Here is a 17122-nt window from a genome sequence, read left to right as displayed (position 1 = left end):
AAGGTAACATTTTTATTATTATTATTATTATTATTATTATTATTATTATTATTATTATTATTATTATTATTTTGACTTTAAAATTAGAATTCTGACTTAAATCTCAGGATTCTGACTTTTTTCTCATAATAATAATAGTAATAATAATAACACTAATAATAATAATAATAATAATAATAATAAAAATAAAATAAAACCTTCTTTTTTTTACTTCTCCTGTGGCCCTAATCCTCTTCCGTATATCAGGATTTAATTTTGAGCGTCTATAATATTTCTCCTGGTCGAAACCATATTTTCACCTATGATTCTCACAAGGAAGACTTGTAATTATGGATTTACAAAATACACTCAGGCAGATATTATATTTCTAGAAATCTAGAACTTAATTTCTCCTTAGCAAAATTAACAGATAGCCTATGCAATTTTAAAATAACCACTTATACTTTTGGGGATTTCCAAAAATAGATCTGACCATAAGAAATGCTATTATGGATGTCTACAATATATGCTTATTTATGATAGGTGTCTGCTTGGAATGAGAAATAAAATAAATCAAACCATAAAGCTTCATTTTACCCAGTCGGATGATAGCAATTTTAAGGTATTTCACAACTTTACTTAAATAGTTACATTCCATGCTACTTCACTTCATTAATTTGATACCTTAGGTGATTTTTCTAATATTTTAACTCATGGTACTATATATATATATTTTTTTTAATAATTTTTAAATTTCAAAAAGCAGGTAGAAATCACAGTGTAGTTACATACAATGGTTTTTGTTTTTCCTAAACATACATGAACAGGAACATCCCTCCCTCCCCCTCTCCCTCTCCCTCCCGCAAACCTGTTGTACAGTGAGACAGACAAGTAGAAACATACATATATATATACATAATAACCACAGTGACAGCGACTTCCAAAAAAAGGAAAAAAAACAAAAAACAAAAAACAAAGAACAACCAGTAAAGACCGACATGTTTAAAATAACAATCATAATAATAATATAAAATAAATAAAATACAATCAAAATAAAGTAAGATACCTTAGGTATAAATAAAAAAACACATGCAAACAGTGATGTTCTGTGCAGAATAGTTGTGCAAATACAAAAGGTTACTAATGTATGGCATAAACTACTACCGAAAACAGTGGGAGTTGATTGTTCATGCCTTGGTTGACAGCATGCTTGGACCTATTGGACTAGGTTCATGTTGGGTCAATTCGCCGGCGGACGGGCCGAAGTGAGCTCATTGTACAAAATTTTGATTAAAAACAAATTATTATTGTTCATTTATTTAGTAATCCATGATATGAAATGGTAAGGATTGGACTAATCCATTGGTTACATAAATATAACACAACTTTCCTAAAGATTCAACTAGTAACAACTCCACGCATGCGCAGTATTGTGTTTATAAAGAAGTACTTCCTGATGTCTGCAGCAGCTTGTGAAGTGTAGTTTCTCCATCAGTTATCGTTGTGTAGACGCTGAAGGTTAAAACGTGGCGGTACCTGTGTGTGCAGAGTGTGTAGACGTCTTACCTTTCCACAAAGTAACTTGTTTTCTGTCCGAAGAGGATTTTAATCAACTGTTCTCCGTTAAAGTGTGATGCAGACAGTTGCGAAACTTATGAAGGTTTTCGTAACGAGGCGCATCCCGCAGGAGGGGATGAAGATCCTGTCAGCCTCTACAGTGTATGTGGTGTCAACTTACTGTTTGTAGTCTATGGCATGGCAGCATTTCATCACTTACAGCAGACATCTTGTCACAGTGGGGCCCTGTCTAACCATTCACCTGACAGTCCAGGAGTCAGTAAAGTTTTGAGATCTTCATAATGAAGCACTGCCATGCCTCAATAGTTAAAACAGTTCATACTGCTTGTCTTATTGACTGAATCTGTCCATCCCATTTATTTTGAAACAGATGTGAGGTGTCTCAGTGGGACTCGGATGAACCTGTGCCCAGAGAAGAGTTTCTCAAAGGCGTGCAGGGTGCTCATGGTATCCTGTGTATGCTGTCAGAGAAGATTGATGTAGAGCTTCTGGATGCTGCAGGTACTCCTCATCCTTGTACGGTGGCCCTGAAGTGCAAAACAAAACGGCAAATCAGAAAATACTACGGCAATTCAGAAAACACTACGGCAAATCAGAAAACACAACTGCAATTCAGAAAACACTACGACATTGACATGACCGGACCAAGATGGCGGCCCCATAGCTCATCAGCGCCAATAGGTAGTAGCGGTCGATGCGGCGTCTACTCTTTATTATGTCTATGGCTGATTGGACTGGTCTATCCTTTGACCTGGAATGACATGGTTTACATGTTTTCCAAATATGATTTGCTGTGTTTTCTGATTTGCCGTTGTGTTTTCTGAATTGTCGTAGTGTTTTCTGAATTGCCGTGTTTTCTGAACTGCCGTTGTGATTTGCACTTCAGGGCCACCATATCCTTGTGTAGAGCTCTATCAATGAGCTGATTAGTCATTTAATCAGCCAATTTATTTAATTGTGATTGCAGATTATTAAGAGCAGACAATTAAACTAGTGCTGGAAGTAAGAATTACTTTATATTCACTGTTGATTTAATTGTTTATTATTTTGTAACTAAATGATTGGATGAGGAGCATAATATATATATAGAAATTGAACATCTATATTTCTTTGATCCAAGGAGGAAATGTAGAAGTTGTTTTTTTAATCAAAATAACAGTCTAAATTGCTTTAGGATGTACACAGTGAAATATTACTCACCACTTTTGGAAGTTTTATTGAGATATTTCTTCATTATACGTTAAGGGTTGTGTTCTGTTAAAGACGATCAAAAGAGACACATTTAATTGACTCGGATTTGAGACAAAGTGAAGATACAAAAAATGGTGGGATTGAAAGCAGGGTGTTAGTCTTTTTTTCTTGCTTAGCCAGGGTTTAAACTCTAATTTTAATCACTTTGAAGAGACATGACAACTCACAAAACAAGCTTTTTATCCACACTGAAATGAACAGTTCTGTGACACAGAAAATTATTTTAATTTAATGATGATCAATCAATATTAAGTTTTTTATTAGTTTTGAATAGATTCAATTATCAGTCAAACCATAATCAGCTCTTATTAAAACATATCAAGCAGCAGTAAGACCTCTCAGTCATTGTTTGTTTCTTTATGGCTGTGTTTTTGCTGATCTTTCTATAATTCCAGGGCCAAACCTGAAAGTCATCAGCACCATGTCTGTGGGATTTGACCACTTGGTTCTTCATGAAATCAAAAAACGGTAAGTCAACCTTAACAAACAAACAAACCTTTGACCAGCAGCATGAAGAGTGTAACACAGCTTTTAAGTTTTATAACTCTGTGTTTATAATCAGTGGAATACGTGTTGGATACACTCCTGGTGTCCTGACTGACGCCACAGCAGAACTGACTGTAGCGCTGCTGCTCGCCACCGCTCGCAGATTACCAGAGGCAGTGGAGGAGGTCAAAAAGTCAGTAGCATTAAGTTACACATTTACCCAAATTAGCATCTACTTTGATAGTGTTTGTGTTTCTCTGGTTATGATTGATTTCACTTTGTTTGTCAGTGGTGGCTGGACCTGCTGGAAACCTCTCATGCTGTGTGGTTATGGACTCTCTGGCAGCACCGTGGGAGTGATTGGGCTGGGACGCATAGGTTAGTGCTTCATTTACTTTGGAATATCCAATTTATGATCATAGGATATTTAACTAATAGATGTTCTTGTCTAGTGTTCTTGACAAGTATTGTCTGATATTATTTTCCAGATCACATGGTAAATAAGTTGTGGGGTATTTACTTTCTTTAGGCATGGCCATTGCTCGCAGACTCATGCCATTCGGAGTGAAAAGGCTGCTGTACTCTGGGAGAACAGCCAAGGCCGATGCTGCTGAATTGAATGGAGAGTTTGGTAAGAAAAACTTTAAACCTTAGGGGAAGATTAAAAGCATCGTAGGAAATAAAGAACGTGCAAGACGAAGATGTGAAAATACAATGATTTGATGAGAATATGAAATAAAAAAGGATGACACTTCTTTTTATCCTCTTTTCTCTCTTTTGAAAAGTTCCCCTGGACACACTTGTGGCTGAGAGTGACTTTATTGTTGTGTCCTGCTCCCTGACACCAGAGACTCAGGGGATGTGTGACAAGGCCTTCTTCAGCAAAATGAAAAAAACAGCAGTCTTTGTCAACTCAAGCAGGTAGACTCTCAAACCAATGCAAACCTCAGTGTGCAATATGGGAAAGGCAGAGATGTTTTGACATTGGAATACTGAGTAGCCCTTAGACCAGTGCAATTGATATCATGTAGCAGCTGTAGGCCATAGTACAAACACTGAGTGGATGTGTAATAACTGCTTTCATTGTTCCGTGGTCTGGCCCAGTTTACTGAAGAAAACCTAACCTTGAAACAAGTTGAGCAACTCAAATGAAGCCTAGCTAAAATAAGCTGCACCTTAACTTAAAGAATGTCCCAATGTGCTGCATTCAGAGGTGTTTTACTTTCTGCTTTCATCAGCTTTAATAATATCTATCTAAACAAATAAAAAATGACAGCCTTTAAGTTTGATTGAAATGTTCTAGCTATGCCTGACTTCACTCTGCTCGCAGACACTGTACTTCTTTTCCGTTCAAAACAGCTGTTGCTAGTGGCAGCCTTAACATAAGTTGTATATTTTATTGCTTGCTTAAGTGTATTATTTGAAAACAAAGAAACACACATGAAATCTTTGGTGAGCTAATTAATTTCCTAGTTAGGTTGGTGCATTGACAGGTGTGCTGCCAGTACTCAATGACTCAGATCCATCTTAGGCAGTGTTTGATGTATTTCTGATACTGGTACATGTTAGTATAACTTCTAGGAAAAGCAATTGGTTTTGGAAATATTTCCGCTGTCATTGATTTCTACTTCAAGCTTTACTGTTAACATACTCATGGACTCAGATGTATGGATGTGGTTTTAGGGGAGCTGTCGTGAACCAGGAGGACCTGTATCAAGCTTTGAGCAGCGGACAGATTGCTGCCGCTGGGCTGGATGTCACAACACCTGAGCCACTTCCAACAGACCACCCTCTTCTTACTCTTAAAAACTGTGGTGAGTAGGAAGGATGTGAAATATTTAGACATGACACTTTTCTCACTTTGCCTCCTGATTTGACAAACCTTGTTTTCACTTGTCTTGTGCAGTGGTGTTACCACACATCGGCAGTGCCACCTACTCCACCAGAGGCGTCATGGCAGCTCTGTCAGCTCAGAACCTGCTGGGGGGTATACAGGGCACAGAGATACCCACTGAACTCACTTTCTAGTGCCACAAAACCCTGCAGTATGTCAAAAACACTATATAGGCTTTATTTAGGTTGAGAGCTGTATTTGAACCCCAAAGCCTTACTAAATGTGTAAGATTAGCCTTTGACTTCTTAATCCACACTTTATTCTGATGCTAATACTCCATGTTTACTGTAACAAAACAGTTTAACACTCCAGTTCTGTGTCAAATTAGAAACTATGAACAATAAAAACTGATGGCTTAGCTCTTTCATTTTCTTTTAAAAATTCCTCATGCTCATAGATTTAAATTTATTCTCATCACTCTTGATACGGCAGTCAGATTATTCTCCATTCAAAGAACATTTTCAGTCTGTTCACATAGAGCTGGGTGATATTAAAAATGATGTTATCACGATAACATTTTCCTTATCAGTCGATATAGATAATTACCATGATAAATATCAAATCATTATTTCATTTAAATTTGAAGGCAGATTTTTACCCTTGAGTGAAAGTTGAAGACGGCTTGTTAGCTTGTATCTGGATTTAGTTCTCTGATAAGCTTCATGAATCCCTAATTTTTAACGGTGCTAAAAGGAAGTCTTTAATGTAAGATAAGACTTTTTTGAAGTTTTAGTTCGTAGATTCTTATTTTTCTCAGGTTGAGATCATTTGATTTAAATTTACAACAAACATCTTTAAACCCACCAACCTACCTCTTACTCTGCGACATGATTGGCTGTTCAATGCCATCGTCTTAGTCTGTTTAATGTTAGGTGGCAGCTAGCGTTTAAGACACATTAGCACCCCCTCTCTTTCCAGTGGTTTGGGGGTGTAACTATAGGTTTAAATACATCACATTTTTATCAAACAGTTGTTATATGTATATTGAGAAAAATTATATCACAATACTTATGGTTATCGATTTATCGCCCAGCCCTACATTTACATCAGTTCGGCTACATATGATTTGTTTCAGTGCCACAATAAGAATTTAAGAATTCAAGTCTTCAATTAAAGAACATTAAAAAAAACATGTTAAAAGCAAACTGCACATCATTTCAGAGTGAAATCAATAATTAATAAAGTAATTAAGTTTGATGGTGAGTTCATAAATTTGCAGATTTTTTTGAGTTTTTTTCTCAAAGTGAATGAAATGTTTGTCAAGTAAGTGCAGGTCACAGCAGGCTGTCTGGGAATGACTGATCGTCCTTCCAGTTTAAGCAGGTGTTCTTTGAGTGTTTGTACAGATGGGAGGACTGACTGAAGCGTTTGCCACACTTGGGACAGGGATACGGCTTTTCTCCTGTGTGGACTCTGATGTGCTTCTTGCAGTCAGTTAGGTTCATGAAGGTCTTACAGCAGATTTTGCAGGCGTACTTCTTGTCTCCTTCCACCAGCAGCACATGGTCTTCAGCTGCTGCTTTCTTGCACTTGAACAGAACATCGTCTGAAGCTCTTGTCAAAGACGGTCGCTCATCTGAGGGAGAACTGTCTGTGCCTGCTTCAGACCCGGGCAGGACTTTAGGGGCAATGCGACGGAAGGTTGTCGCCCCTGAGCTTTTCCCGGCCCAGGGTTGGACGTGGGAGGTTTCTAGTCCGAGGCTGGGCCTGATGCCACTCAGAAACCCTGCAAGGGAGTTTGGGCTGGGCTGAAGGATTAGTGTGTCACTGAAACTAGGGCCCTGAGTTGGAAGAAGCTGCTGCAAGGGGACAGGGAAAACAAGTGAGGAGGAGGAAGGATCAGAAGACTGAGAGGAGGTGTTTGCTTCTTCTGAGTTTTGGCAAAGCTGGTCAGCATCTCCAGCAGTAGTTGTCGCATCACTGGCGGTGGCAGCAGCAGTCGCAGCAGCAGTCGCAGCAGCAGTGAGGCTAGCTAGACTGTCATCTTCTTCCAGAGCTCCCATCACACTCTCTGCGCTGGGATTAAGGAAGCAGGAAAAGGCAAGTTCTGACAGGCTGTCAAGGCCTTCACCGACTACTGATGTCTCACCTAAATCTCTCTGCGAGTCAGACTGAAGATCTGAGCACAGCTGGGATTGTAAGGAGCTAACATCTGCCTCTGATGGGCAGGCAGCAGCCATTTTCTCCTCATTTAGTTGTGTAGTCAAACTTGCATTGCAGTGTTGTAGAGGAGAGGGAGGAGAATTAAGCGCGATTGTGTCTAAATCTGGGGAGTATGTGCTCAGATTCTCCCTTTTCACTTCAATTTTCAGCATCATTGGCTCCTCTCCCTCTTCAACCCCTTCTTCTCCCACCTTCACTTTGACTACAGTGTCTCCATCTGTGTCTCTGCCCTTCTCCCACACACCTACACCTCCTGTGCTGCTGTCTGACTGGCTCGGTAGCTGTATCTCCTCCGCTTCTCCCTTTGTAGCTTCATATTTCTCCTCGACTTCCTCCTCTGCTTTACCTCGGCCCACCCAGAGATCATCAGACAGGGACAGAAGCCCCTCTCCTCCATCCCCTGAACTGATGGTGCTTCTTGTCACAGTTGGTGAACACTCTTTGTAGTTCCCCTCCTGCAGTCTGCAGGACCTCTTCCTGCCACTGATCCAGTCCTCATTGGACTTCCTCTTGTGCCTTGTGAGTGCTGAAGTGCTTTGTTCTCCGCCGACTTCTCCTCTCATCATCAGGTCTTCAACCCCACCAGACTGACTAACCTCCACGCCTATTTCATCCTCATCATTGCCCTCCTCCATGACAGATGTGACCTGCTTAAACAAACTGGCCATTTCAGAAGGATTTTGATGCTGTTGCTGCTGCATTGACCTCCATCCTTTAGGTGGTGATGCAGGGAAGTTTTTCCTGGACAGGTGGAGCTTGCAGGCCTTTACCACAGCGTTGAGGTGCAGGTGCGATGCTGCTAGGAGCACATCCATAACGTTAGAGGCCTTCAAAGAGAGACTTGATGTATAAATCATGTCCAATAAAGTGGAGAAGGCCTCAGGTGTTACCACTTCTGGATCTAGGTTCATTACACTAAGACCACCGTCTCCGCCTGTGTCAGCTCCACTAGGTCCTCCAACTTCATCATCACTGTCACTAGAGCTAAGCAGAGCCCTGAAGTGGGAGCTGCATGCTGCAAGGATGGAGCGGTGAGCCTTGAAGCTCTGAGGTCCAACCACCACCAGACAATCACATAGCTGAGCATGGAGGCGCTGGTGGTTCAGTTGCTTGAAGATATGCTGGAAATGACCTGGAAAGTCCATACTAAGAGGTGGACAATATAGCTTTTAAATATTTAGCTTTATTTGTGTTGCTGGCAGCACAATAGCACAATGAAGGTCTTGCCAAAAACACACAGGCTATTAATGGTCAGCTTCCTGTTGTCCTCGTCTCATCTGGCAGACTGGTCTGTAGCATTTCACAAAGCCTACCTCTGGTGCGATGTGGAGCCGCTCTATGCCTGTTGTTGCCGGGTGTCCTAGAGATGCTCTCTAGAGTATGGGCGGGCCGGTGCAACAATAACGCGGAAGGATGCGGAGCGGGCTCGGGCTTTGTCTCCACGAAACAGCCCGGAAATCTGTGCAGCTTTTCCCCCCCACTGCGGGAGCTCAAAGGTAATGTTGTGGAGCGTTTCTAATGGGCAAACTATATTACTAAATCGGAATTTACACAAAAGAGGACCGGTTGAGCAATGACTATCAGTGCCTCCATCACTTCACGTCTTTCCAACCCTTGAGAAAAACAACACTGCTCCCATGTGGTAATCTTGCTGAACTGCATCTACTTTTGAAGTTAAGACCTTTTTATTTACAGTCTATGGTTAAGACAGGGGTGTCCAAACTTTTTTCAAAGAGGGCCACATATGATGTTGTAAGAATACCTCAGGGCCAGTGGCTCCTACTGTGACTTAGCAATCATAAAAGTTATATATGAAATCTCTATTTAAAGGCCCTGTGAGGAGTTTTGAACTGGCTGAGAAACAGACTGAAAATGATACTGATGCCTCTTTATGACCTTCAATAGCAAACGAGACCATCAGCAACAACACTGACACCTTCTCTGTTGTCGTTTTTAATGCCTGAAACCGCCCTGAGGGGGTAGGTGTCAGACCAGATGATGGACATCTTGCTTTAGAAACAGCCTTTATTTTACTGTTTTCATGGAAACTAATCACATTGCCTGATAAAGTTGACTGGTAAAAAAACAACAGGATGATTTTTTTGTTGAAAACACTACTTTTGCATGTTTAGGACAAGAGATAAGAGGTATCACTTTGTCCACAAGGGGTACCAGAATTGATACAAAACAAAAGTTCCTCGCAGCAGCTTTAATAACAATTATTTTGATTTTTTTCTCAAAAAAACATTATTTAGGAAGTCCTCAGTTCTCCACAAGCCATGTAAAAATTAGCAAACTTTATCTTCTTCTGGAGGAAAAAGTTTTTCATTCGGGTCGGGCAATGTGGGAAAAAATATTGTATCATTGTTTTCCTACGGCAGGATCACAATCTGGATTTCATCACATTTCTTTTTCATGTTGTTTTTAAGACTTTTCTGACCAGCAGACAACATTTTAAGAACAAATAATTATTTTCCTGAGTTCTGAACAATTTTTATGCACAAAGTTTTTCCCTTTTCTGTACAATTTCATAATTTTGACATAAATTTGGACATGCCAGGGTTAAGACATCTTGTGTCAATCTTTTAATCTAATTTAATCAGCTATCATATTAAAAAAACGACAGGCTATATTTATTGGGTTATATAATAACAAATGAGGTAAATAACACTTGTACATTTGGAAGGGAAGTGCCTAGTGTCCAAATATTATAATATACTGGTCTCAGGTAGCACTGAAACCACTTCAGATAAATTAGATGTATGGAAGATAGATATAAAGGATCATATTGATGAGACTGAATGGAATGATGCGTGTCTGAAAGCACAAAATCCGACCATAAATACAAGATATAAACTACTTCAGTACAAGTGGTTACATAACCCCTGTCAAACTTCATTATATGTCTGCCAGTATACCAGACGGTTGCTCTAAATGTTTGGATGAGAGAGGAACTTTGCTTAATTGTTTGTGGGAATGCCCAAAAATTCAGATGTTTTGGAGGGATGTTGTTGAATGTTTGTCAGAGATGTTTGGTGTCAAGGTCCCTTTGAATGTTAAACTTTGTGTGCTGGGAATATATACGAGGGACTTTGGGCAGAGTTCAGGACAGACCAGGCTCCTGGACTTTGGACTTCTTCAGGCTTGAAGATCTATGAAAATGTGGATAGAGGAGCTTTCGGGCAGCGTTGGACTGGGGAGACTGACATGTATTGTCACAGGCAAACTGAAGGACTTTATTCAGCTCTGGGAGCCATACATTGCTATCATCAAGGATGTACATGTGGACTTTCTCTAAAAGAAACTGTGGGAAACACAATTGGCTAATTTAATTTAATTTATTTTGCACACTTGCCAATTGATTTTGGTACAGGCAGATGGGGTAGGTGTTTTTTGTGTGTGTGTGTATGCTGGATGAGTCTTTGTCTATGTTCTTGACTGCTCATGGGTGTCAAAAATGTCAATACACATATTGTGAAAAAAAACCAAATGAGGTAAGTAAAACCCAGTTAAAAACGTGTTAACCTGGTATAAAATTACAAATCGTTCATGTATGAGAAAAGGGCTTTGGCTCGATCGCTTACCAACGGGACCTTTAGTAGTTCAAATGTTAAACTTAATATCATCAGGATGCTTACACCAGTTCAGGATTAAATCCTGAGCTGTTTTCTTGCAGATCTATGCTTCCTTAGCAGCCATGATTGGTGTGCAAGACTGGAAAAATTAGTATGATTTTACTGCAGACAGCCTCATTACAGATACAATAACAAAATGAAACCATCTTTGAGAACTGTTGGCTCTGCTATAAATTTGCACTAAGTGTTTTATATACTGAAATTAAGTTAAAAGCAGGAAAAGGACACTTTGTTCTCTTTGTTTCCTTTTTTTATTTGTGGTTGACTATTTATGAAAATCAGCAAAAAGTTGAAGCCTTCCAGTGTTCATTGTTGTTGCAGGACTGAACATTTTCAAATGCAGTTAGACAGTTTCCATTCAACGTCTGGAGGACTGAGCAGATTTTCTTTCAAGTAAAAAAAAAACATAAGCATTGAGTCCCATTATTGTGGGAGCATGGCAGGCATACACAACAGTCAAACTTTGCATTTCACAGAATGTTGAATAAGACAGGCAGACACACTAAACAGATCAAGACTAAATATATGAACAAGATGTTTCCCCAGGTGCAGAGATGGACAGGTGCTGGTTGTCGTCAAATCATTTTCAGTAATGGCTCCTGCTGTCTGCCAATGATGGCCCATACTGTGTCTGATGGAGCAAACTCAGTTGATGGAGGAAGAACGAAATGAATGCTCTGCTCATATGCTGTCCAGCTTCTTTAAGACATATGGAGCTGTGAAGGCAAACAAAAGACATATACCATTAATTTGTTACCATTGCATCAGGTTAATCAGAACAGTCTGTCACAAGGTCACAACTTACTGGAGCCTATGAGTGTATAAGATTTCAGTGTGTATGGTCAGTTTTCTTCTCTGTACTTAAGGTAAGACAGCTGTTGTGATGTTTGTAGACTAATGCATATTACTTAATATACCATAACCTACATGTAATAGCTCATCTTTCCTCTCTAGAGTGTAAACTTATCAGATGCATGTAGTGAACACACAATGCCCGAAAGGCTCACAGGGCACACTTTTCAATGTCAGTACTGGTGTTGTTAGTGATCAGATAAACGTGAATGTCATATGGTTGTGTCGTTACTCACTGGCTCTGAGAAGGGCGACGTAAATAAGAAAGTTTCGTACAGATGAGATGACGTCTTGTCGCATTTTCTTCTTCATCTCCTCTGGGTCCATTTTAGGACCGAGTCCTTCAAGTTTGAACATTGTAACTCTGGTTCGTCTGTCTGCCTTTCGTGAAGCAGAGCGTACCGTTCCAAGAGCGTGTATGAAATAATCTCAACCGGAAATACATACAACGGAAGTGACGTTTACCTGCGGAAGTGACGTTTACCTACGGCATACGCAGATGGACAAACCGCACGAGGACACTAGAAAGCGAAAGCTAAATTTGGCATCGTGAAGGCTAAAGTAGGAACCATCCCAGCTAGAAGGGAATGTTCTCACCACATTGGATAACATTAAGTTATGATTATGTTTCAACACAAGGTTCTGAGTGAAATACTCAAAGAACATCTTAAGGATGTTTATGGATTAAAATAATGTTCCTTTTTTGTTAACTATAAATGAAAGAAGAACAGTTGTCTTTAACATCAGAGGATGTTTTGATAATATTCTTTAGGTAACAGACAAAGGTTTTGGGTGTAACATTCAAAGAGCATCTTAAGGATGTTTATGGATTTAAATAATGTTCCTTTTTTTGTTAACTATCAATGAAAGAAGAACATTTTTCTTTAACATGCAGAGGATGTTTTGATAATATATTTTAGGTAACAGATTATTTAATGTTTTCTCTTAAATGCTCCCATAATGTTACTTAATAACAAAGATGCACCATTCTCAAAGCAACATGTAAAAAATGTTTCAGGATGTTTCTGATGCCTCAAATCACAAAATGTTTTATTTAAGAATATTCTGGTGATATTTAATTAGAACAGAGATAGAATGTCTTTAAAATTCAAAGGATGTTTTGACAACATTCTTTGCGTCACATATTATTGAATAAAGAAAACTTCCCCCTGAAAATGTTTCAAGAACATTAGGGCACTGTTGCAACTTCACATTTTATGAACGTTTTTAGAGAATGTTACTAGAGAGCATTCTTTGAACACAAAGCAAACTTCCTGCTGAAAACATTACAGAAACATTCTCTGTAACATTAACAGAATGTGTTTAGAACAGAACATTGCTAGCTGGGATGGCAAAACGGCTCAAATTTAGAGCCATAAATAGGAAAGTGTTGTAAAATGTGTTCGTTTTGTAGAATTTGGCACAAGTTTAGTATTCTACTTTTAAAAGTTGTTTCATATATGTCTTCAAATATATATTTAGTTGCAACGGAATCCCAGGTCATATCCCTGTATAATAACTTTTCACTTAATTTTTTTAGCAGTTCGTGCAGTTCAGACAACAGGCGTTGCTTTGAAGCCTGATCACACCGAGCAGATGTTAAAAAGATAAATCAAAGCAGAAAACAGTTTTTTATTGACCCACTTTTCCCGATGGTTAGTTTTGATGGTATCCCTAAGCGTGCACCATGACAGTTTGACACAGGGATCAAAGTTTGGTAGCAAGGTAGCAGGAATACTTTGATTTGATATTGTAATTTAGTGATGCTGACTTGCTGAAGGTGTCAATTAATTGAATTACATCAAATTGAATGCTGAAACAAAAACTGGGCCTTGGGGGACCTTTCAGCTCAAGAACAGTGTCCCACTTTGTGGTATCCAGCCCTGTTTGTCACTGGCTTTTGAATTATGGTGGTCATTGAATTGCACATGTAAATTAGACTGTAAATCTCACTGAGCTGTATTCAGGGACATTAAAAATGAACAAATTGGTCAGAGATACGCAAAAAAATATTTAAAATGCAGAATAGTTCATTTTATTTTGGTTTTAACAAGCATTAAGCATTCAATGTATAAAATTTTAACTGTGGAGATAAGCACAAGACATAAATAGTTAAAAAAAAATACTATTAAGATAAGATAAGATATTACTTTATTGATCCTGGGGGAAAAATTCAGTTGTTGCAGCAACCCAGACATAAGTTCAATCAAAAAAAAGTTCCAACTAGTAAAATGAAACAAGTAAAAAATAAAATGAGGTAAATAAAGATAGAATACAATTTAGATATATACAATGTTACAAATAGAATTGAGATAAATACAAATGTTACAAATGTAATTTAGATAAATACAAATGTTACAAATGGATTAAATAGCAGCAATTTGGTTGACAAGGTGTGATTATGGTTGGTAATGACAGATTAAGCACTATAATAAATAAATATCGGTATATAATATGACCATAAGTTGTAGTAAACAATAATAATATAGCATAATATAATATAGCAAGATTCTACTACTACTACTACTACTACTACTACTACTACTACTAAGAAGAAGAAGAAGAAGAAGAAGAAGAAGAAGAAAAATTGTAATAAACATGGGCTAATAATTATTTATTTAATTATCCATTCTATTTTTTTGGGATGTCTCTCAGTGGATGAAGCTGTCCTTGCGGAGGAGGGGGCTGGGGTCCACCGGGCTGACAGTAGAGGAGGCAGAGAGCAGCGCGAGAGAGAGAGCGCAGCGAGAGAGAGAGACTTATCGAGGGAGGAGGGGGTGGGTTATTTCTGAGCTCAGGGCCGAGGATTAGGCAGAGAGCAGTCCCTGTACGATGACAGCATCCAGCACATAGTCAAACCCCCCACACATCCACATCACCATCACCATCCGGCCTGGGGAGGACGCCGCGGATATTTCCCAGAAACAGACGTGATTCAGCCTGAAAAATCTCTGCAATCAGTGACATTTTCTGGATTCACGTTGCCATTCTCCCGGTCCGTCTTTCTCCTCCTCCGGACCACGAGGTGAGTTTTGTCGGTGTATCCCGGTGTTATTGTCTGATGAAGGAGCGCCCGGTTGTATACTGAGCCGTCTGCCTGCACCTTGCATCGTTTCCTGCCATTTGATTTTCATCCCATCGAAATGAATAATTGAACCGATGGTCGTTTTTACTCCGCCCGCAGCCCATAGGCTACTCGTGTCTGAGGGAAGCGGTGGGGAGATTTAAATCCGATTAAAATTAAATTTAAAAAAAATTGAAGCAACAAAAGACTGACCTTTTTCTTTGTTAAGCCTTCTGGTTTCACTAGCATGGCTGCGGTCACTGATCAGAATTAGTGTTGGGTCAGTGCAATGCTGAATATTGATTCTTTTAAGGGCATTTATAAAGCATTTATGACCGATAGACACAGTCGATTGCTGTTTTTTTCCACTTTCACACCCTTTATTACTCTTGTTTGGCAATATTAATCAATATTTTACACAAACACAGCCTGGAATTGGGTCAATTTGGCACCATACTGAATGCGTTTCATCTACGTGTTCACTAACTCATGTCCTATGCTGTGGTAGTGGAGATCCATGCGCAGTGAAATCTCCGTCACCGGCTACAGTGTGGAAATGAACGGACTAAATCCTGACGGATCAGGGGGATGCCAGGAGTCTGGGTAGTAAAACACGCACATCATGAATGGGCGTAGGCGATGTGCAGACACGTCGGGACTGTCCTCGCTCCCTGTTTTCTGTGCGCGTATTCTTTGGCCAGCAGTCCTTTTTTCCTGCGCCCTTCCATGCCGTGCCAGGCATGACAAGCTCAACACAACTAGACCGGAACAATGCGTTTTGCTGTTCTGGGGGCTTCATTTAATGCATGACATGATTTAATATGATCGCCTATTGCGGGTCCATCACCACGTGTATTTACCACAGCCTTTACTGTGCATGAAGACATCATTTATGATCATCATTCAGTATTTTTTTGCAACATCTTATGCAGCTGCTTTGTGTGGTAGATACAGTGAGACATATGACTGAATGAACGAATGAATGAATGAATGAATGCATGCAAGTGATCTGCAGCTTATCTGATTTTGCTTTTGGATGCTCAGTGTTTTGTTTTCACTCTTAGTCTGCACAGTATGTGTGTGCCTATACTGCTCAGCCCCTGCTGCAGGCTCTGTGCTATGACTCAGGGATGTATGCTACTACAACATGTGATGAGAGATACTGCTCCGAGGTCAGTCTGCCAGAGGAGACACACGCCGGCAGAGTGTCCACATCAGGACAGACTTGATGCCTGGCTGCGTTAGCCTCGATCTGCCCTGCTGACTGCTCCTCTGTCCCACTTACTGCAGCCAGCCAGCCAGCCAGCCACCCAGCCAGCCAGCCAGCCAGCCAGCCATCCTCGTCCTCTCTCCTCCTCTTTGGTCATGTCTCCAGGGCACGCTGTGTTGCTGGGCTGGTGTTCACTCGATCCAGTCCAACGCTTTGACCCCTTGATCTTTGGGGTCATCAATAGCTGCTCAGGTGATTCGTATTGTTGCAGTTATTGGCTATTGGAATCTGTTGATTTTTCAGTATTGGTTTGTCTCTGCATGTGTAATCAATGGATTGGGGGTGTTGGATGTATGAATGTGCAGTAGATATCAGGGTAAAGGAAGGATGTACATGTGTGTTTTTCTCTGAGACAGCACCCGTATTTCTCTAGCAGAGGAAAAAGGAGACGTGACCTCATTGATGTGACAGCTCCATGGTGATGGCACAATTGACTGGCAATGACGCCATAATGTAGGCCAACTCTATTTCTGCACATTGCTACTGTAAAATGTTAAGACAGTGGAAAGAATTGGCCTAAGCAAAGCAGCACTGCAGAACCAGGTTTATCTTCTTCCATTCTTTGCTGTAATAGAAAATCTATAAAATCATACTGCAGCTGTATATGTAAGTATTATTCCAGAGCCCAGAGGCCTTCTGTAGCTGCTGGCTTGCTGTCTGCACTCTTATTACTTTTACTTAAAGATAAGCCTACTATTGTATGCTTCTTGAAGGATCACTAAGTTGAAGGAAATTGGCTCAGACAGCACCAGAGGAGGCAGACAGTTTTCCAGACTTGCAACATCTATCACTCTCTAACATCCAAAGACTTTTCCCAGACATCAAGATGTTCCTCAAGCTCACTCTGTCTTGCTGTCTGTCTCTCTCCAGAACCATCAGAACTATTGATAAAGATCTGTAACACAATGAAGGGAGCGAGCGCACTATTAATCTTCAAAAAGACTCATTAT

General features: G+C 39.9%; 4 protein-coding genes across 6 annotated transcripts in view; 2 read left to right on the top strand and 2 right to left on the bottom strand.

Annotated features, from left to right (window-relative positions):
- The first annotated feature begins 1400 nt into the window (after positions 1-1400).
- On the top strand, positions 1401-5555 carry grhpra (glyoxylate reductase/hydroxypyruvate reductase a). 3 transcript variants are annotated; one of them, XM_034690982.1, is made up of 10 exons: positions 1401-1528; positions 1609-1698; positions 1928-2058; positions 3204-3276; positions 3371-3487; positions 3584-3672; positions 3824-3925; positions 4080-4215; positions 4978-5108; positions 5201-5555. In XM_034690982.1, exons 2-10 carry the CDS (start codon positions 1613-1615, stop codon positions 5320-5322), a joined length of 987 nt encoding a protein of 328 aa, XP_034546873.1. In that variant the 5' UTR covers positions 1401-1528; positions 1609-1612; the 3' UTR covers positions 5323-5555. The 3 variants fall into 3 exon arrangements, with proteins under 3 accessions (XP_034546873.1, XP_034546871.1, XP_034546872.1); XM_034690980.1 differs by having other exon boundaries at positions 1419-1698; XM_034690981.1 differs by lacking the exons at positions 1401-1528; positions 1609-1698 and adding an exon at positions 1703-1812.
- LOC117818106 (zinc finger and BTB domain-containing protein 5-like) lies at positions 5216-8976 on the bottom strand. Its single transcript, XM_034690976.1, has one exon. The coding sequence runs from the start codon at positions 8494-8496 to the stop codon at positions 6463-6465; it is 2034 nt and encodes a 677-aa protein (XP_034546867.1). The 5' UTR covers positions 8497-8976; the 3' UTR covers positions 5216-6462.
- A 2242-nt stretch (positions 8977-11218) lies between these two features.
- Positions 11219-12288, bottom strand: tomm5 (translocase of outer mitochondrial membrane 5 homolog (yeast)). The gene is made up of 2 exons (XM_034690775.1): positions 12075-12288; positions 11219-11702 (listed from the first exon to the last, which is right to left on the bottom strand). The coding sequence occupies exons 1-2, from the start codon at positions 12193-12195 to the stop codon at positions 11668-11670; spliced, it is 156 nt and encodes a 51-aa protein (XP_034546666.1). The 5' UTR covers positions 12196-12288; the 3' UTR covers positions 11219-11667.
- A 2453-nt stretch (positions 12289-14741) lies between these two features.
- Positions 14742-17122, top strand: part of frmpd1b (FERM and PDZ domain containing 1b) — a 29099-nt gene continuing 26718 nt past the window's right edge. The window contains exon 1 of the mRNA XM_034689200.1: positions 14742-14863. The gene's annotated coding sequence lies outside the window, so the exon portion shown is untranslated. The remainder of the gene's footprint in view (positions 14864-17122) is intronic.

The sequence above is a fragment of the Notolabrus celidotus genome, chromosome 8, assembly GCF_009762535.1.
Source record: "Notolabrus celidotus isolate fNotCel1 chromosome 8, fNotCel1.pri, whole genome shotgun sequence".
Classification (NCBI taxonomy): Eukaryota; Metazoa; Chordata; class Actinopteri; order Labriformes; family Labridae; genus Notolabrus; species Notolabrus celidotus.
Note: the sequence above shows the minus strand (reverse complement) of the source record. Positions and strands in the feature narration are given on the sequence as shown.

Coding starts and splice junctions, on each gene's coding strand:
- grhpra (XM_034690982.1), top strand. CDS start 1,613: ATGCAGACAGTTGCGAAACTTATGAAGGTTTTCGTAACGAGGCGCATC. Junction 2,059..3,203: donor AGAGCTTCTGGATGCTGCAG/GTACTCCTCATC, acceptor CTATAATTCCAG/GGCCAAACCTGAAAGTCATC. Junction 5,109..5,200: donor TCTTACTCTTAAAAACTGTG/GTGAGTAGGAAG, acceptor TGTCTTGTGCAG/TGGTGTTACCACACATCGGC.
- LOC117818106 (XM_034690976.1), bottom strand. CDS start 8,496: ATGGACTTTCCAGGTCATTTCCAGCATATCTTCAAGCAACTGAACCAC.
- tomm5 (XM_034690775.1), bottom strand. CDS start 12,195: ATGTTCAAACTTGAAGGACTCGGTCCTAAAATGGACCCAGAGGAGATG. Junction 11,703..12,074: donor CGTCGCCCTTCTCAGAGCCA/GTGAGTAACGAC, acceptor TTGCCTTCACAG/CTCCATATGTCTTAAAGAAG.